The sequence below is a fragment of the Elephantulus edwardii genome, unplaced genomic scaffold, assembly GCF_000299155.1.
Source record: "Elephantulus edwardii isolate Elephantulus edwardi_28Jun2011 unplaced genomic scaffold, EleEdw1.0 scaffold00108, whole genome shotgun sequence".
Taxonomy (NCBI): Eukaryota; Metazoa; Chordata; class Mammalia; order Macroscelidea; family Macroscelididae; genus Elephantulus; species Elephantulus edwardii.
This window is the reverse complement of record NW_006399858.1, coordinates 5,228,084-5,249,763: the sequence shown is the minus strand read 5'-3', so window position 1 is coordinate 5,249,763 and position 21,680 is coordinate 5,228,084. Positions and strand designations below refer to the sequence as shown.

The 21,680-nt window shown below is 39.5% G+C and overlaps 1 protein-coding gene across 1 annotated transcript; it reads right to left on the bottom strand.

The window, feature by feature from the left end:
- Nucleotides 1-13,897: 13,897 nt before the first annotated feature.
- On the bottom strand, nt 13,898-18,358 carry LOC102852122 (60S ribosomal protein L30-like). The gene is made up of 2 exons (XM_006891997.1): nt 18,331-18,358; nt 13,898-14,250 (listed from the first exon to the last, which is right to left on the bottom strand). The coding sequence occupies exons 1-2, from the start codon at nt 18,356-18,358 to the stop codon at nt 13,898-13,900; spliced, it is 381 nt and encodes a 126-aa protein (XP_006892059.1).
- Nucleotides 18,359-21,680: the final 3,322 nt, after the last annotated feature.

Sequence of the window (21,680 nt, the reverse complement as noted above, 5' to 3'; positions counted from 1 at the left end):
CATCCATGTTATAATATGCTTCTTTTTCATTTAAGGATCTTATCTTCTTGTTCAGGCACCCATAAGACATTGCTATATTATAAATAAAATATTAACTGGCTACTTGTAAAATAAATCACTGGATGCATCTTCTCAGTACTTCTTGGCCTAGAAGTTCCCCTCAAGTTTGACTGCCATGGGTGATCCTGCTGGCATTTGAAATTCCAGATGCATAGCTTCTAGTATCATAACAACACACAAGTCACCACAGTGGGGAAAAAAAGGTAGAGATGAATGGTTAATATACATACAGAAGTTAAACAAATACCTAGAGTTCCATATCTGCAGACAAGTTAGAATACTCACATATACTAGCCCATATATGTTTACAAACTCCATCTACCAAAAGAGCCCAAAAGCTATAACTCCCCAGTAGCTGCAAGAACACACAGTGGGCCTGGTCGTGGTTTAAGCCACGAGCCAGGTTCTAGTTTGACAACAGTAAACAACAACAAAGAAACAGAGGGTTCTTTGAAGACATGACTGATCTTGATACTAGAGCAGGAAACATACAGGATAAACTTAGAGCACCTTTTAGTGCCAGGAATTTAGGAAAATTTTCACTTGTTCTTAGCCAAAAGGCATGGAAACAATTAGGAAATCCTTAAGAACAAAACAACAGCAACAACAAACTGATGACAATGACAGGAGAATGTCAAAGGGACGTGAGAGAAAATGGAACACATTCCTTATGGTTACAATTGGAACCATCTGAGCGATAAAACACAGTTTTGGATAAGTATACAAGTATCCACATTTACATAAACAGGTGCTAGAATGAATGAAAATTGAGAGAATGACCAAAATAAAATTATAGATAATTTATATAGAGATTGCCCCTCAAAGCAGAAGAACATAAGCTCTCTGCCCCATACATGTGGGCTAAACATAGTAACTTCTTTTCAAAGAGAACAGTATTGAGGGTTTAGCTTTACAGTGAGGAATCCTGGCAAATATACCCTCATTCCATCAACTATGTGATCAAGCCTCAGGGCATCAGTGGTAAGTCATGTAGCAGCCATATACACCGTGTACATGTAGTCAAATGTAACAAAACATTTGAAAATACAATTTTGGCATGTACTATTCAATGTTGTGTAACCATGATCACTATTGAGAGCATGTATCTTTAAAACGATGTGGTAGGATAAAGGCTTCTTTATCTAAATCCTTGAGAGTTTGTGTGGAGACTCTAGCAGGGGAGTGCAGGCTATGGTCTTCCTTCTATCAGGGATGGTTGACCTCTTCAACTGAGCATGCAGCTTTGGGAGGAATGCACATGGATTGTTGAGGGAGGAAGGGGACACCCACCTAGCCATCCAGATCAGGTGAATCATCCATGTACCAATCACTAGGGTCTGCTTACAACTGTTCCTCCTCCTTTGTATTTCCATACTTGATAGTTCTACCTAGGTTGCCCTTTCTGTTAATCTGTGTGTGTTCTGTTGTGCATAGGGTTTTCAGAGGCCTGCTATTTCAGAAGTGGGTGGCCAATCCTTCTTCCTAGTCTGTCTTAATCTGAATGTTCAGATTTAGAGGAGTATCTGACAGACAGCAATTTGTGAAGCAGTGAAAGATAAATCCCTTATTGTGGAGTTAAGCATTAGTTACAGTGTTGACCCCACCCTTAGCCCAGAGCCTTGACCCACTTACTTCCCAGCTCCACCCTCAACCAGGATAACCCTTCTCATCTGCCAAGTCCCTTCAGAAAATATCTCCCATTGTCCAACCCATGATCTGACAGCTTGTATCTTAAGCTTTCTTGGCTTCTGTGATTCCAAAAACGTGGACTGCTGACATTTTTCTTTTGACCAGTGTCTCTTAAGTTTAGTTGTACTGTCTCCAAGGGAAGTTGACGTGTCCTGTAGAACTCTTGTGTAGATTATGTTTTCCTTTCTGTTGGTTTTTCCTGGTTACCTGGAAGACGCCTCCTTTTGCTGTTATCCGAGGTGACCTTGCCCAGTGACGCCTCCTCCCTTCCTCTCTGGCCCGGTTTCGCTTGGTCTGACCTGGAAGACGCGTCCTTTTGCTGTTATCCGAGGTGACCTCACTAGTTGTGACAAATGTATCATGCTATATAAGGTGCTAACAAGGGGAGAAACTGGATGCAGAGTGTATGGAAAGTCTTCACCGTTTTGCAACTTTTCTGTAAAGTTAAAATTATTCTATAAATTAATTATATAAGATACAATGTATATGAATGAGTGCATGAAAAACTATGTAAATGATTGTACAAAACAGTGTACATAAATGAAACACAATGTAAACAACTTATTGCATGAAAATAAAGAAAAATGTTTAGAAAACCTGTTCTAAAATGAAAGATTATTTAAAGAAAATTGGGATTCAGAAGGGAAAGGGTTTATTAGTAGCTTGGTTTTCTATTTGGTTTTATATTACTTCATCCTGTTCCAGGTAAGAGTAACTCATCACTTATTTCTCTTTGGTAGTACTGGCCAGTGCAGTAAAGGGTACCTGTTAAAGCACATGGGGTGTTTACAAGTTCACTGGATAGAAAGTTCGTAATTTCCTCTCATAGTGAGTGTTTTTCTGTCTCTTTAGCAATCAACTGCCTTTGGGCAGTGAATTGGCTGCCTTCCTGAGAATGGCAGATTGCTATCGCTTCCTGGCCAATTCACAGTCTGAAAACTTCCTTAACTAAATGGAAGAGAAATGGTGACAGTATCTTTGCCAATCTCAGCTCTGAATCCTGTTGATGCTTATATATTAAAGAGACAGAACCTCACTAAGAGGGATAGTTCTGCATTTTTTTAAAAAATAATAATATCTCATAGACACTTTCTGTGTATGCTCAAAATTGTTTCCTCCGAATATATTTCCTTTTCTCCACCCACAGGGCACTAGAGGTGGGTGGGAATGAATCTGTGGTCGTTTTCATAGAATGTGACTTCATTTTCCTGACCATTAGTATTTGCTGTCCCTCCTGGGCATAGCAGGCTAATCGGGATTCCTTCCTGAAAACGCAAAATTAGAAATGAGATTTTCATTTCAGAGATGGATTGATCTCTTGGGTTGAGATGAAAACACTTAATTGGGGTCTGGGGTACAGTGATCTTTAGCTGTGCTGAGTTCCTGATGCTTGTACCTAAAAATACTTTCATTGATTTAGTGTGAATCTCTTTCTACTGAGTATAGATGAGGGAAAGAAAAGAATTCAAGGTGTAATGATGATGCTAGACGGTTCGTATTTACTAATCTGAGAATGGAGTCCCTGGGTAGTGCAAACATGTTTAGCTGCTACGTGGAGGGTTGGAGGTTCAAGTCCACCCACAGGCACTTTGATAAAAGGCTTCTTGATGATTTACTTTTGAAAAATCAGCCACTGAAGGTCCTGTAGCTTCAGCTCTGATACACATAGTCTTGCCATGAGTTGGCATCCATCTCATGGCAAACAGTTTGGTTTTGACCTTGGTCTTTGGGGAGATTCAAAGGCAAATGGTACATGTAATGAATTCCTTGGTTCATTCTTTATTCCTGTCTGAATAAAGAATTGAGTCAAGCGGAAGACAGCTGAAAGATCAACAGTGGGTGTTTCCCCTGGTTATATCAAGTTCGAAAATAATTGTGGTTACAGATTAAACTCTAGTTGGAGCATGCAGTTCAGAGGATGAAGAGTCAGAAATGGAGGTAAAAATAAGGGCAGTTTTATTAGAAAAGATATATCACAGAGAGTGGGATGGTAGGTAGGTAAGAAAAAACGTGCTTTTCCACATGAGGCCAGGCTTACTGTATTGGTAGTCCCATCCATCGTTCTGGACATCACTCTGACACCTAGAACACTATACATGTTTGGATTGTAGTTCCTTGACTCTGATTGGATAGAGTCCAGCCCTTCCTTTAGAACTTTGTCCTTCATTGGCTAACATGAGTTCTGCCTCTTTTATCTTAGTTTTCATAACTCTGACCCAAAAAGCAAACACTCAAGTTTAAGGCCAGACCAAAAAGTAGATCAAAAGAAGTGGGCACAGAAGTGAAAGCAAGTTAAGTGACAAAGTAGTAAGAGCTGCTAGTCTAGAACTGAGCAAAGACTTTTTTTAATTCACATCTCTTTTATTCCTAGTGATTTTTTAGTAATGATTTTTAATGCAACATACATATTTTTTACAGCATGTTCTTTCCATTTAACCTTCCCCCATTCATTCATTGTTGCACATTTTCCTCCCTGCTCACCCCTCCCCCAGTTCATTTTCTCTTTGAAAAAAAATTCTTTCACTGTTATAAAAGCCCCCCCAAACCCACAGTTCACTTTACTATGCATTTCTTTTTCTGTAATCTTGTTATGAAAAAAACCCTAATCCTATATTCTTTTTGAACACTTTTCTCCCTCATCTGTTTCAATGCAGTATACATTATTTTTACCCTCTTTTTTTAGCTTCCCCACAACCCCAATGTCAGTCCCATTTTACAAGAGTGGCCCTATGCAGTATTTACCCTTTTGTGACAGAGATATTTCACTCAGCATAATGTCCTCCAGGGTCACCCATTTTGTATAATATTTCATGAATTCTTTGTTCTTCGATGCTGCACAGTATTCCATTGTGTGAATATGCTACAGCTTCTCTATCCATTTGTTTGTTGATGGGTGTTTGGGTTGTTTTAATCTCTTCGCTACTGTGAACAAAGCAGCAATAAACATGGGTGTGCATATATCTGCTTGGATGGCAGTTATGGTTTCTTTAGGATATATTCCCAGTAGTGGAATTGCTGGGTCAGATGGTATTTCTATTTCCAACTTTTTGAGAAAACACCATACTGCCTTCCATAGTGGTTGCACCATTTGAGCAAGGACATTTTGAATGGACACTTTGGGGCTGAACCATCCTAGAAGGAGGTTGGTTCTTTCTTAGGAAGCGGTGAAAGAATTGTTATTGAATGGGGTCACAGTATTGTTCTATTGCAGAATTTTGCCTGAGTACAAATATGGAAATAATTTTATCTCATACACAAGCCATGTTCTTGTGGAAAAATTTCAAGCATTTATAGTAGAAGAAGCAAAGGGAATGAAAAATGTCCATGCATCATCATCTTACTCCAACAGTTTTGGCACTATTTCAACAATCTTTTTCATGTATCTTCCTCCACTTATTTGCTTATTATTTTTTAATTTTAAAGCACATCCAAGATATATGAAGTTCTTATGTTCTATTATGTATCTCTAATTGGTGATTCATGATGCATCTTCAATCAGTACAGAGATTTTAAAATTAGCAATACATCTAACATATATTATATAATACTAAGTATCTTTTAGAATTTCCCTTATTGTTCCAAAGGTGTCTTTGTACAGTGTAGCGGATGGCATCTAGCTCAAAACAAGGCCCATGTTGACTTTGGTTGTTTGTTTCCTAAATCCCTTTACTCTGCAGTAGTTCCCCTTGCCCGCCCTCCTCCTCTTTTCTCACCTTTGACTTACTTGAGAGATTGAGTCATTTGTCCTGTAGAACAATGTCCTACACTATGGATTGTGCCCTTAACTTTCATAAGAAGCGCTATAAAGGAACCATCCTTGCAGTTCTGGTTTTCTACCTATAGCTGCCACAGGCTATGTCCACCCTATAGACATGCTTTTATTTGGCCTACAGAGTTCTTTATGGCCTCTATAATTTTTAAAGAAGAGCTTAATTACTAACTGTTTCAACATAGGTTTTGGCAGGAAACAGATGGTACTCTCAAATGAACTATTTGTAATAATATGAAGAGTGAAAAAAAGAAAAAAGAGGGACTGGTAAAGCCCTCCAGGGCTATACGTGCTGGAGCCTTTATAATCCCTGTTTACCTGGAGGGACAAAGGCTTCCCACATATGTTTCACTATCTGTTCTCTGATGGTTCTCAGAATCCGTTTGTTCGATTCATTCGTTTCCCTTGCCATTGAGTCAGTATCGACTCATAATTGACCCTCCAGCAGTTTTTTGAGTCTGTAAATCATATGGGAGAAACTGCCTATCTTTCTTCCAAGAAACCACTGATGTGTTTGAATAGTCAAGAGGGGATCCACCTTTGGTTAGTAGCTTGACTTGACACATTCTATGGCACCATAGCTTCCTGAAATTTGAGTAGAGAGAAATAAACTATATTTTTACACACTTGAGCACTCATTAATATGCAACATGTTTGTCTTTAGGGTAATAAGAAAAAAATATTCTTCTGTTTGGAGGTATGCTTAATGTACTTTTTGAATGATCGCCAAATGAGCGCATATTCAAAGGAATATCCTGGGAAAACAGTAATCTATCTCGTAATAAACTTCTGGGCTGCTAGAATAAGCATATGTAAGTGCTACATATATGTATTTATGTTGTTACGTGCCATCAAGTTGCCTGTGACTCATAGTGTACAACAGCTCTGAAGCTTGTCCTGTCCTGAGCCAATCTCACTGACTCTTGACATACCTACCCCTATTGCCGTAGTTGCTGAATCAATTAATCTCATTTAGGGTCGTCTTCACCTGTGCTGTTCCTCCACGCTTATGAGCACGATGTCCTTCTCCAAGGACAGGTCGTTCCTGGCCACATCCCCGATGTATGAGAGACAGGGCTTCAAACATAAGGCTCTAAGGAGAAATTTGGTTTCACCCTCTCCAAGACAGACCATATATATAAATAATATACATATTTTTTTCCCTAGACATTGTAGCCAAATTATGAGGTTTGACATATGTAATGTGATATATGTTGTTGTTATGTGCCGTTGAGTCACTTGCGACTCATAGTGACCCTATGTACAACAGCTCTAAACTCTGCTCTGTCCTGTGTCAATCTCATTGTCTCTGACACACTCATCCCAATTATCCCAGTCACCAAATCAATCCATCTCCCAGAGGGTCTTCCCTTCCTGCGCCTGCCCTCCACCCTCCCAAGCATGATGTCCTTCTCCAAGGATCAGTCTCTGCTTACAACATGTCCAAAGTATGTCAGAGGAAGCCTCAGAATCCTTGCCGCCAATGAGCCACCTGGTTTAACCCTTTCCAGGATGAATCTGTTTGTTTTCTTAGCAGTCCATGGCACCCTCAGCACTCTTTTCCAACACCAAAGCTCAAAAGCATCAATTCTCCTTCTATCCTCCCTGGTCATTGTCCAGCTCTCTGAGGTATAACAAGTGATTGCGAAGACCATGGCCTGTACCAGATGTGCCTTAGTCTCCAGAGACACACCATTGCTCTTGAGTACTTTAGAGAGGTCCCTAACAGCAGAATTTCCCATGGCAATATGTTTTTTAATTTCCTGGCTGCTGGTGCCAAGAGTGTTGATTGTGGAGCCAAGCAGACTAAAGCTGTGAACAATCTCAATCTCTTCACCATCCATCCTGATGCTGTCAATTGGTCCAGTGGTGAGAATCTTTGTCTTCTTGACATTACTCCTCAATCCATATTGAAGGCTGCAGTCCCTGACCCTCAGTAGCAAGTGCTCAGGTCCTCCTCAGTTTCAGCAAGCAGGGTTGTGTCATCTGCATAATGCAGATTGTTGATAGATCTTCCACCAATCCTGACACCACATTCTCCTCATAGAGCCCAGCCTCCCAGATGATCTGTTCTGCATACAGGTTGAAAAGGTATGGAGACAGGACACATCTCTGGTGTACTCCCTTCTCAATTTTGAACCATGCAGTGTTTCCTTGCTCTGTTCTGACGACTGTTTTTTGGGTCAAGTATAAGTTTTGCATTAGCATGATCAAGTGTTCTGGGATTCCCATTCTTCTCAGAGTCAGCCACAGTTTGTTATGGTCCACACAATCAAACGCCTTTGCATAATCAATGAAGCACAGATAGACATTCCTCTGGTACTCCCTGCTTTCAGCCAATATCCATCTAACATTAGCTACAATATCCCTAGTACCACGACCCCTTCTAAACCCAGCCTGGACTTCTGACAATTCTCTGCTGATGACTGTGATATATAGTATCATAAAAGAGTATAATTTCAGTTCTGCCAGTTCCTAGTTGTTATTATGGCCTAATTTCTGCTCATTACTGGCAGTGATTATATGTGTTAAGTGCCACCAACTCATTCCTACCCTATGAACAACAGATACGAACTTTTCTCTATCCTCCTTCATCCTCACAATTTTAAGTACACTCAAATCAATTGTTACAGTCAGTATGCCAGTCTATTTTATTGAAGGTCTTTCTCTAATCCTCCACCTTTCAACAATTGGCCTCTCCTGACGACACCCCCAAAGTACGTGAAATGATACTTCTTCATCCTCTTCTCTAAGTAGTACCTTGATTACATTTCCTCCAAGAAAGATTAACTTCTCCTACTGACAGTCCACAATTAGTTTTCAATACTCTTCTCTTAAACCACAATTCAAAGACATCTGTTCTTCTGTCATTCGTATTAATTGTCCAACATTAGATGCATAGGAAACAGTTGACAAACCCCTGGCTTGGGTCAGGCATGCGCCTTAGATTTTAAACTGACCTTGTTGCTTTTTGTCACTTTGAAGAGGTCCTTGACAGCAGGTTTTCCTGATGCAACATATCTTTTGATTTCTTTCTTTCTTTCTCTTTCTCCTTCCCTTCCCTTTCCTTCCCTTCTCTCTTCTAACTCTTTTTCTTGACTGCTATTACCATGGATGTTGATTATGAATCCAAGTGAGAGGAAATAGTTGACAACTTCAATCTTTCTCAATTTTCATGATATAGCTTGTTGATCCAGTGGTGAGGATTTTTGTTTTCTTGATGTTGAGATGTCCATAGTAGTCTTTGACCCTCTTCAACAGATTTTGTTTAAGTCCTTTTCAGGCTCAGCAAGCAAGATTTTGTCATCTGTTTAACAGAGCTACAAATTATTTGCTCAGCATACAGGTTGGATAGGTATGGATAAAACAACCCTGATGCATACCTTTTCTGATTTTAAACCAAGCAGTGTTCCTTAGCGCTGTTTAGACAATTGTTTCTTGGTCTATGTATAGGATATGTGTGAGTACAATTAAGCGTTCTGGAACTCCCATTATTCTCAGTGTTAGCCATAATTTACTATGACCCACATAGTCAAATGTCTTTGCATAGTCAAGAAAACACAGATAAACATCTTTCTGGTATTCTGTCTTTCAGTAGAGATCTATCATACATCAGTAATGATATCCATTGTGCCATCATGGCCTCTTCTGAATCCAGCTGTATTTCTGACAGTTCTCTGTCCTGTTTGAGCCATTTTAAAAAACTCTTCAGCAAGATTTTACTTGCATGTAGTATTAATGATATTATTTTATTATTTCCATTCTATTGGATTACTTTTTTTTAAAAAAATGAGGACAAATACTGATCTTTTCCAACCAGTTGGTCAGGTAGCTGTCTTCCAAATTTCTTGGCATAGATTAAGGAGCAAGTCCAGGGCTGTATCTGTTTGTTGAAATGTGTTGAAACCTTGGTATTCTATCCATTCCTGGGGCTTTATTTTTTGCCAATGCCTTAGTGCAGCTTGAACTTCTTCCCTCAACTACCATTTGTTTTTAATCATATGCTATTTTCATAAATGATTCAATGTTGGCAAATTCTTTTAAGTACAGTGACTCTGTGTATTCCTTCCATCTTCTTTTGATGTTTCCTGCATCATTCAAGATTTTGCTCCTAGACTCCTTTAGAATAGCAACTCAAGGCTGGAATTATATTTCTGTTCTTTCAGCTTGAGTAATGCTGAGCAAGTTCTTCTCTTTGGTTTTTCTAACTACAGCTCTTTGCAGATTTCTTGATAATACTTCGTCTTGAGCTGTCCTTTGACATTTTCTGTTTATCTCTTTTACTTCATTTCTTCTCTTTTTGAAAAAAATGGTTTGCATACGAAGTTCATATGCATTGTGTTTCACACTATTCTTCATTCGCATGATGTTTCTTACAGTCATTCTCATGCATTATATTTTATAAAATTAATCACCATTGGACCTTGCCCATCATTATGCTGCCTTTTCTCCCGAGTCCTCTCCCTCCACCACCAAACTGTGTAACCCTATGGTTTCATCCCTACCCATCCTCAGCCCTCCCTCACTTGAGTTCCTATACATCTTTTACTAGTTATCCTTCTATTTTTACAATAATGATCTTAATGCAGTATTTGTCCTTAAGAGACTGCATTAGTTTACTCAGCATAATGTTCTCCAGCCCCTCCAAAGTTATGTAATATTTTTCAAAATTGTTGCTCCTGAGTGCTCCATAGTATTCCATTGTGTGAATCCACCACAATTTCTTAATCCATTCAGTTGTGGTTGGACGTTTGCTCTATTTCCATGTTCTTGTGATGGTGCTATGAGCATTCGTGTACAAATCTCTGGGTCTCAGTTCTAATTTCCTTGGGGTATATTTCTAATGGCGAAATAGCTGGATCATACGGAACTTCTATATTCAACTTTTTGAGGAAACGCCACACTGTCTTCCAGAGTGGTTACACCATTTTACCATCCTGCCAACAGTGTATAAGAGTTCCCACCTGTCTGCATCCTCTCCAACATTTATTGCTTGCTGCCCTACTAAACTTTGCTGCTGCTACTGGGGTGAGATGGTATCTTATTGTGGTTTTTACTTGCTTCTCTCTCATTCCCACTGATTTTGAGCATTTCATATGTTGGTTGCCTACCTGAATGTCTTCCTCTGTGAAAAGCTTTCCCACGTCTTTTTCCCATTTTGCTATTGGGTTATCAGTCTTTTTGTTCTGGAGGTCTAGGAGTATTCTGTAAACTTTTGTTATGCTATTGGTAAATGTTTTTTCCCAGTCAGTAGGCTTTCTTTTCACCCTCTTGGAAAAAGTTTTTGATAAGCACAGAGATTTACTCTTTAGAAAGTCCCATTCATCAATTTTATTCTCTCCAGATTTTGCATTTCTGGCTGTATTTGGAAGTCTCTTCATACCATACACTCGGCCTTCTAAACTTGATCCCAGATTGTCTCTGATAAATTTTATGGTTTTGGGATTTACTGCTAGGTCTCTGATCTACTTTGATTTGATTTTTGTGTATGGTGTGAGAAGTGGATCCTGTATCAGCTTTCTGCAGGTAGCCGTCCAGTTTTACCAACACTATTTCTTGAAGAGGTTGTCATTTCCCCATTTGATAGATTTTATTTCCTTGTCAAATATCAGCTGACCATAAATAGATGGGTCCATTCTGGTTTTTAATTCTGTTGCATTGGTCAGTGTAAACAAAAGCAATCTACATGTTCAATGGAATACCAATACAGATACCATATTCATTTTTCAAGGAGATCAAAAGGGAAGTTGTCAAGTTTATTTGGAGGAGAAAGAGACCCTTAAATAAGCAAAGCACTTTTAAAAAACAAAAATCAAGTGGGAGACATAGCACTCCCTGACCTCAAACCCTAGCACACAGTGGTATTCTCCAAAATATCATGGTTGTGGTACAATGACAGGCACATAGACCAATGGAACAGAATTGAGAATCCGGAAATCAAGACGTCATCCCTTTGTTTTGATCTCTCTGTGTTTTAGACTGTTCTCAGAGTCTCCTCTGATATCCATTATGATCTTTACTTTCTTTCTGATTTTGAGAATTTTTACTTTCTTCATTGATGATATATCCTTGATGTAAGCCAACAAGTCATCTGTTATTCAGTCATTAATGTTTAATCCATCAAATCTATTCTTGAGATTTCTTTTAAATTCACATGGCATAGATTCAAGGTCCTATTTTGGTTCATATGGATGTGTTTTAATTTTCTTCAACTTCAATTTGAACTTGCACATGAACTGTAAGTGATTTGTTCCAGAGTCAGCCCTGGTCTTGTTTTGACTGCTGATTTTGAACTTCCCTACTGACTTATCCCCTAGATGTATCCAATCCAATTCCTATTAGGTCCGTGTGCATAGTGACTGTATTTGCAATGAAAAAAAAATAATGTAATTGATTGTGTGAAATGCTATCATTCCATGTCAAGCCTCACTTCTGTCAACCAGTCTGTTTTTTCCAACTACCAATTCTTCTTTGTTTTCAAATTTGGAATTCTAGTCACCAATTATTATTAATGCATTTTGGTTCATGTTCAATCCATTTCAGACTACAAGAGTTGGTGCAAATCCTCAACTTTTTCATCTTTGGCTTTAGTTGTTAGGTGTATATAATTGAATAATAGTTATATTAACAGGCCTTCCTTGTATGCATATGTATCCTAACAGCATTCTACTTCAAAGTCTTCAAATAGACTTTTTGACTATAAATGCAACACCATTCTTCATCACTTTTTCATTCCCATCATAACAGAGAATATAACTGTCTGATTCAAAGTGGCCAATACAAATGAATATACATTGTTGTTGATTTTGTTTATTGTCAAGTTGAAACTGACCTATAGCAGAATATCCAGCAAGTTTTCAAAAGTAGTAAATTGCAGGAGAGGAGATTGCCTGTCTTTCTCTTGCAGAGCAGCTGATGGATTTGAACTGTGTACGTTTGCATTTTGGCAGTGTAATTCCTTACTACTAAGCCACCAGAACTCCCTAATGAATACATGTTCTTGTTATGTGCCATTGAGTCAGATCTGACTCATAGCTCACCCTCCAGTGGGTTTTCAGAGGCAGCGAATCACACAGGAGGAAATTGCCCATCCTCCACAGAACAGCTGGTGGATTTGAACTGTGTGCTTTTGGGACTGCAGGACAGCTTCTTACCACTAGGATACCAGAGCTCCCTAGTGAAATGTGGGACCACAGTGTACAGTTGCCAGCTCAGCAGGAGACCGGAGTTGAGTGTGGAGTCAGGTGAGAGTTTCTGCTTGTCTGAGTGTGGACCAAAAGCCCAAGATGTGAGCGGGGACATGAGAAGCACCTCTTCCGGTCTAGTGTGTGCTGAAGGTGTCAGCTGGAACGCGAGGCCCTATCCTTCGCAGAGTTTCTGCTGGCCTCGGAGGAGCATAGGCTATGGGCTAGAAATGTTGCTTGCCAGAACAGGGGATGGATGTTTCCTGGTCACTGGAGGTGTCCCCACTAATCTGGAGCTGATTGCAGGCCAAGTACAGTATGAACACTCTGGGAGGAAGTGCTGAGAACTTCTGGCTCCTGATACAGGACGGCATGGGTGTCGCCTAAGGTAGAGCTGAGTCTTGAGAGGTAGGTAAGGGATTTGGTTGGGTGGAGTTGAGGGAATAAGTTCCACTAACTGGTGAATTATGGGGATGAATAAGCACTTGAGCCAAAGGAGGAGACGCGACCTTCTCAGGTTGTGTGAATACCGCTGCTACTACCACCACACACTACGTGTCCCTCCTGCACTGTTTACGGCTCTACTCTGTTGCTTTCTTGATTTGATATTTCAATTCAATTTTGCAACCTTTCCAGCTGCTGTGGATGCCACTGCCACCAACATCATTGTCTCCCTGGTTCCCACACCAAAAGGAAAAGCAAGTCTGTCTTGGATGAAATGCAGCCAAGGTGCTCCCTCAAGGCAAGGCAAGTGAACCTTGGTCTCACGTACTTGGGGCCGGTTGTCAGGAAAGGGAGCCCCTGAAAAAGGTCATCATCCTGGGGAGGAGTGGAGGATCAGAGAATGAGAGGAAGCTCTTCAACAAAATGGACTGACGTAGTGTCTATAATAATGGGATGATGCAGGACAGGGCAAAGCTCACATCCATTGCTCATAGGGTAGGAATGAGGTGCAATCAACTTGACAGCATCTAACAACATATGCAATTGTGCAAACTGGACACCACAAAACTCCAGGCAGTGCCATAATTATGCCAATTCCTAGATGTAGGCATATTTCTCTGTTCCTTTATTTTGTTCTTATTTCACTCATTATTTATAGACTAACAAACATTGATTGATCATAGGGTTTTTTGTTTGTTTGTTTTTAAAAACAAACTCTGGACAATTTTATTGCAGAAAAATATTTCATGATTTATTTTTCACCAATCTGTTCTGGCATGGTTCTAATGATATCAGAGTCACCTGGATCAATGCTAGCCAACATGCATACTCTAGTATTTCCATATGCTGTGTCCAGGGCAATATTATTGCCACTGTAGTGATGGACACTGGTTTTGGCCAACATGGTGTAGTACTCGATTTCAGTTTTCCTCAAGGCTGGGCAGTTGTGGGCGAGGACGGCCAACTTGTTTTTTCCTTGTCTGTTCATCTTCTGAATCTCCTGGTATCTCAGCATGTATTTCCCACTTCTCAAAATAAGTTGGAGCCTGGAGTTGATCAGCTCCAGGGACCTTTTCATTTTTTTTGCAGCCACTATCTTCTCGTCTTAGGTGCCGGCCAGCCCTCCGCCTAGAGCTGCCGACAAAAATGGTTGGGAAAGGATAAAAAAATGATCTTTTTTATGTATTATTTAAAATTGTTCTTACTTGTGCAATTTTAAAGTATTAAAGCCAATATCTCGCTTTTATTTTCTCCTGGGAGAGGTCTTGACAATAGGGATATTCTTGCCAATGTCAGATGGATCTTGGAAGAAAGCAGAGAATGCCAGAAGAATGTCTATCTGTGTTTCATGGACAAATGCAAAGGCAAATTTGACTGTGTGGATCACAACAAATAGTGGCTAACCTTGAGGAAAATGGGATTCCCAGAACACTTGATTGTGCTTATGTGAAATTTATACTTGGACCAAGAAGCAGTACTTAGAACAGAGTAGGGAAATGCATGGTTCAAAATCAGGAAAGGACTGTGTCTGGGATGCATCCTGCCACCATACCATTTCAATCTGTATGCAGAATAGAGAATTTGGAAAGCAGGGCTGTATGAGGAGGAGTGTGGCATCAAGATTGGAGGAAGATTCATTAACAACCTATGATATACAGATGACACAACCTTGCTTTCTGAAACTAAAGAAGACCTGAAGCGCTTGCTGTAAAATGTCAAAGACTGTAGTCTTCAATATGGATTGAAGCTCAACATCAAGAAGACAAAGATTCTCACCACTGGGATGATTGACAGAACCATTTCATATGGAGAAGAGATTGAGGTTGTTAACAATTACAGCTTGCTTAGATCCACAATCAACACTAATAACACCAGCAGTCAGGAAATCAAAAGATAGCATTGGGAAAATCAGCTGTCATGGACCTCTCCAAAGTACTGAAGAGCAATGCTGTCAGTCTATATACAAAGCTATGCCTAATCCAGGACATGGTCTTCTCAATTACTTGTTATGCTTCAGAGATCTGGACGATGACTAACGATGACAGAAGAAGAATAGATGCCTTCGAGTTGTGGTTCTGGAGAAGAGTCTTGAACATACTATGATTGCCAAGAAAACAAATCAGTCGGTCTTGGAGAGGGGGAATCCAAGTCTCTCTTTGGAGGCTAGGATTTTGAAGCTCTGTCTCTCTCACATGCTTTGGATGTGGCCAGGAGAGTTAAGTCCTTGGAGAAGAACATCATGCTCGGAAGAGAGGACAGATAGCACAGTAGAGGAAGACACCGGATGAGATGGATTGATATAGTAGTATCTGGGGAAATGGGGGTTGGTATGTTGGAATTAGTGAGACTGGCTCAGGACAGGGCAGGGTTCAGAGCTGCTGTCCATAGGGTCGCTATACATCACTGGTGTCTCAACAGCACATAACAACCACACACTATATTGGTTGTTTTTTATTTAAGCCTCTTGTTTAGAGTCAACAAGATCTTGGGAAATACCTTTGTATTTAAAGTTGGTTGTTACTATATTTTGAAGGAACATTCCTTGAAATGGTACAGCACTCTTCCGTCAATATGCTGTCCTGAGGTAACCTGGGGTTGCAGAGATACTGAACCTTGTGTCATTGGGGTGTTGAATGCCATAACAGTTACCCAAGGTTGACAGTGTTTGGTTTACTGCCAGTTTAAGACAGGCTTGGAAGCAGGCGTGGCATTCACTTCCTAAACAACATGCCTCTAGAAACTCTATGAACTTTGATAAATGTCGATAGTTATAGAAAAGCTTCAGGCTTTTTGTTCATAAGATCGCTATGAGTTGTGCTTAACTCCATGACAATCAACAACAAGAACAACAGCAAAAGGAAAAAATTAGTAAAATATTCATCAACAATAATTTTCTTAAAGTATTCACTATGCCAAATGGTAATAGACATAAGTAAATACAATTCTTGAGAGCTCTTATGGGGTAGAGTGCATAGAGTTGCATTGTGAGCTCAAATCCCATGCTTCTCTGGCAGTTGGGGTCAATCAACTGCCCTGAGAGAGAAGAATGAACCATTTCTTCTATGTGATTTATAGTCTTGGAAATCTGGTGGAGGGTCAGCCCTGGGGCAGAACCAAGTTGATAGCACTGAGAAAGAAAGAGAGATGATCCTTAATAATTTCAGAATGTAATAACTTAAGACAAACTTTTCTATTTAATTCACATTTATGAATGCTAAAAATAATTTTGAAGATAATATGATATAATATTATGTTAAATATTCCACATTTTATCATTATGGAAATAAGACAAAAAGGATACAACCCTTTTCCTAAATCTTTCCAGCTAATGCATTCTCTTTAATATTCTTTTATCATTAATATTGTCATTTATGTACATGGTGTTTCATGCATGTACATTGTGTTTTAGACAATCTTTCATTTAAATTCTCTTAATATTCACATTAAGTATTAATCTATTTTCCCATTGATATAATAGAAAATTTTTCTTGAATTTGTACCTATTTCTGTAATTTATGCTATTTAGCATAGTTTTTAACATATAGTAATAAATACACATTTATTTCAGAAGACTAATACCATACCACCATATAAAAACACATCTAGCACCACAACAAGATAAAGGTAAACAACCCAATCACAAAATGGGCACAGGAAGGAGCAGACACTTCACCAAAGGAGACATTCAGATGGCAAACAAACACATGAAGAAATATTCAAAATCCCTAGCTCTAAGAGAGATGCAAATCAAAATAACTATGAGATATCATCTCACCCTGGGAACAAGAGCAAAATTCAACAGGGCAGTAAATAACAAATGCTGTTGAGGTTGTTTAGAAACTGGGACACTTATCCACTGTTGGTGGGAGTGTAAAATGGTGCAACCACCCTGGAAAGCAATATGGTGCCTTCTCAAAAAGTTGGGAAATAGAAATACCATTTGACCCAGCAATGCCACTGCTGGAAATATACCCTAAAGAAACCAGAACTGCCACCCAAGCAGATATATGCACACCCATTTTATTGCTGCATTGTTCACAATGGCAAAGAGATGAAAACAACTCAAGTACCTATCAACAAATGAATGGATATGAGAAACTGTGGTATATTCACACAATGGAATATTATGCAGCACTGCAGAACAAGCAACTCATGAAATATTACACAAAATGGGTGACCCTGGAGGACATTATGCTGAGTGAAATAACTCAGTCACAAAAGGACAAATACTGCCTAATGTCACTATTATAAAATAGGACTGACATCGGCATTGGAAGGAAACTAAGAAAAGAGGTAAAAAAATGTATGCGGCATTGAAACAGATGAAGGAAAGAACTTCCTAAAAGGAATATATGATTAGGTATTATTTTCATGATGAGAGTTCAGAATAAGTTCTGCATAGTAAGTGGACTGGGGATGCTAATTGTATAACAGTGAAAGAGGTTTTCGGCTTTTGGGGTTTTTTTAAAGAGAAAAGCAAACTCGGGCCAGAGGGGTGGGCAGGGAGGAAAATGTACAACAATCAATGAATGGGAATCCATGTTCTCTATAAACTTTGATTAAAATCTAAAAAAAATGCATCTATATTGAGTTCCTTCTAGAATGAAAATGAGTGTTTAGATTTGTTACCATGATTATGGGTGATGGTTTACCTGAACATATGATCATCAGTCACGGACATGAGAAATGGGAGTGGAATAGGCTCAACTTTTCAGCCTAAAAATAAAGGAATTCCTCTGTAAATGTTCTAAGACATTGAGATAAGGAAGAAGCTGATATTAGCTGAGACATGACTGGTTGGTTGGATATTATGTCCCAAACTGTATGAGGGTAGTACTATTTTTATTCTGATTTATTGATGAATAAACAGAAAAAAAAACCACCCCACAGCAAAATTACATTTATACTCATTGGAAGAGATTCACACTTAGATCATACTTTATTTTAGTATGTGTGGAGGTGAGGTAACCCATTTTGACAGTGAATTCAGCCATTATTCCTGCGAGAAGATGAGTGAGGCGAATGTGCCTTCATCCCAGACATCTGAGTATTCTAAGGATTACGGCCTAACCCAACAGCTAGCAAATGCTGAATAGAATGAAAGTACAGAGAATGTGGGTCAGAAGCAAGGGCTGAGGGAGATAAGACAAGAGGGAGGACACAGAAGGCAGAAGTAGGAAGTACCTCTGTCCCCTAGGTAGATGTTTAGCATGGCCCTGGGGCCTATGCTTTTCCTGCTCCGGATTTACTGCGTGAGATTAGATATGCTAATCTTAGCCTGTAGAATCTACAGACAGTACATAAATTAAAGATCTCAGAGTTAAAAGTACTTTGGGGGTCTCTTGGCCATATGTCCTTTCCTGGAGGGAGGTCTACCCCTTTGGAACGTAACTTTCTAATAAATCTATCTTTTTACCTTAGAAAACACCAAACTTTTGAATATTTCTGACAAGGCATGGCGTATATGCAACTGAACTCAATTTATGCACAAAAAAGCTGGAGAACCTCAAGTTAAGAAGAGAGAAGGAAGGGAAAGAAAGCTCATATGTTTGAGTGGTCAACCAGGTTCTCTTTAAAATGACTTCTTTGGTGGGCTGGTGAGTAAGGAGTTAAAGTACATATACAAAGGCAGATAGTTCAAACCCACCAGTTGCTCCATGGGGAAAAGCTGGGCAATCTCATCCTGTATGATTTATAGCCTCTGAAAACACACTGTGAGTTGGTTCTGACTGCATGGCAATGAGGAGATACATTTGTATATCGATGCTAGATGGGTGGAGAATTTCTTATCTTACTTTAATACTAAACCCCTGTAACTTGGTGCATGCTAAGAGAGTTTCCTTTCCTGTTGTAGAATTACAGGAAATTGTATGAGGTGATTAAATCCTAAAGTGTGCATATAAGTGAAACTAAAATCACTACTATTTCAAGGATCTTAAATTTTCTTTCTGGTGGTCTAGTGTGTAAGGAGTTGTACACCAACCCAAAGCATGAAATTAAAATCCACCATCTGCTCCTTGGAATAAAGATGGACAATCTTTTCCCCTGTGATTCCCAGCCTCTGCAAACCCACTGGAGGTTCAGCTATGAGATGGTTCCAACTCGACTGCAATGAGTTTGAAGGGGTTTTGTTTTTAACTTTTCTTTCTAGAATGCAAATCTGATCACATCGTACTCCTACATACATCATTTCCGTAGATCAATTTCTCGATGTTAGTGTCATCATGGATTATTTAATGAAGAGCCACAAAGCAACACCCCTCTCAGTGGGAGAGTGTCAAGGGCACAGTTTGAATTGGTGGTTTGAAGATAAACCTGATTGGGCTCTCCATTATACAGGTTTGGTTACTCATGTGGGCTGTGTCGCCGAATAGTTGCATCCTTAGTCACTCTACATAACATAAGCCAAGGCTACTCAGACATCAGTTTAAATGAATTTACACTATAGCAAAACATGGCCTGCCAATCCAAGCGCTTGCGGAGACGTGCCAGGAGGGAGTTCTCTGGACAGCGTCAGGTATAAGACTTTTCAGAATCTGTCCCTGTCAACATCCAGGGTCATCCTGTCCAGCACTCATGGACATCACACATTCTCATCATTTTAGTAAACTTTGGCTAGTATAATTCTATGTCTTTGCACATTGTTTGCACTTCCTGTTTAGAATTTCCTTTCTTGGTTTCACTTTTTAGAACCTTTCCTTGATAATCCATTTAGAGCTATTTTTTAAAATGCTAGTTTGTTTACAAAATTCTAATACATTGTTTTCACACCAGATCCTTCCCATTTCCCTCACCCCCCATAAAATTGTGCAACCCCATAATTAAAACCTCCCACCCCCCCACATCCTTAACCCTCTATTTCTACCCTCCCACCCCTTGGATCCTCATACTCACTCTAGTCACATGATTTACCTATTACCTTTCTCTGAAGCACAGTTTCTCCTTTTGAGCTTTTAAGTTTTTTTTCTCAGCTATAGTGCAGTTGATTATCTATACAAATGAAAGAAGGAAAGATTTTACAGGAGAAAATAGGGAGAAAAGGGTTTAGAATACACAACAAAGACTAAAATAGAGTCCAAGAATAAAGATGAAGTAAAGGATCAAAACTTGTCTTTCTAGTGTCCTGGATTGAATTGTGTTTCCCACCCCTCAAATATGTGTATATGATGGTGTGTAATGTAATAATATAATGTGGAAACTATATCATATTCCTTTGAGATCTAATAAACTCAATAGCTATAAAAGGATTAAAGGTGGAATATAAAACCTCTTAATCTCATCACTGACCTGATAGATCAGATAAGGGACCTTTCCCTAGGGTATGACCTGTAAGGAAGACCTTTTATCTCAATGGTGGAGAGGGGGCACCTTAGCTCCACCAGGAAGCTTTTAGGGAGTGGAATGCACTGCACTCAGATGTCTGTGCGGAGAAGTTGCTCAACACTGGAAAAAGGCAGAGAATCATGTCAATCTCCAAGAGGCCTGCAGACGTGAAAGAAATTAGGACCTTTCTCCAGAATTTACAGTGAGAGGGCCTTCCTCTAAGTCAGTACCCTGAATTTCAGCTTCTACTTTCCTAACCTGTAAAAGAATACATTTCTGTTTGTTAAGGCCATCCCCTAGTGGTATCTCAATTATAGCAGCACTAGGTAGATAACTTATTAGTTATATATAGCTCCTTATTCTCCCAGCATCCATAAACTCTAACATTATCAGATTGCTAACTAAAAGGTTGGCAGTTCAAATCCACCACCTGCTCCATGAAGGGAAGATGAGAATTCTTTTGTGAGGATGTTGTTTGTTGTTGTTTAGTGCCGTCGAGTCGTAGACGACTCATAGCGACCCTATGAACGAATGGCCTGAGCACTGTTTGTACATAGAGTTTCCGGAGGCAAGCCTTGGAAACCCCACAGAGGGTCCCTGTGGGTTGTGCTCTACTTGACACACAAGGGGTCAACCAAGAGTTGACAACTGACAATGACAGAACACCTGAAGTCACTGTCTTTTAACCTCCTCAGTGTTTCCTCTCAGCTGCTCCCAACCCTCAGTCAGACCTCCCTGACACTCATCCTTCTCTTGTGATCACAGCCTTGACTGTATCCCATCTGAACTCTTATCCTGTTCTTATCATGATGAGAATGTCCGACTCCTCCCTGCTCTCAGTTGCATCATAAAGTGTACATCATTCTCTTCCTCATAATTAATCTGATTATGAAGGTTCACATGTTCTTTCTTTTCTCCTTTTCATATCCAAGATGGTGGGGAAAAGGAATTCCTCAACAGAACAAGTTTTTATTTGCTTATTTATTAATTCCTTCTCACACCCCTTCTCCAGCACCCTTCGTTCCTCAGCAGGACCTTGTGTAGTTGATTAAACAGAAGGTACTTGTCAGGAGCTGCATAATATGCTTAGGTTAGAGATATAATCATTCTTTGAATCTTCCTTTCAAAGACTTGTTTTGCCGTCTTCCTTTTACAACTCCCCCCCCCCATGTATCTGTTTCTTATCTTGTTTCCTTTGCTGTTCTTTATCT

Coding starts and splice junctions, on each gene's coding strand:
- LOC102852122 (XM_006891997.1), bottom strand. CDS start 18,358: ATGCTAAACATCTACCTAGGGGACAGAG. Junction 14,251..18,330: donor CATCTACCTAGGGGACAGAG/GTACTTCCTACT, acceptor CCGGCACCTAAG/ACGAGAAGATAGTGGCTGCA.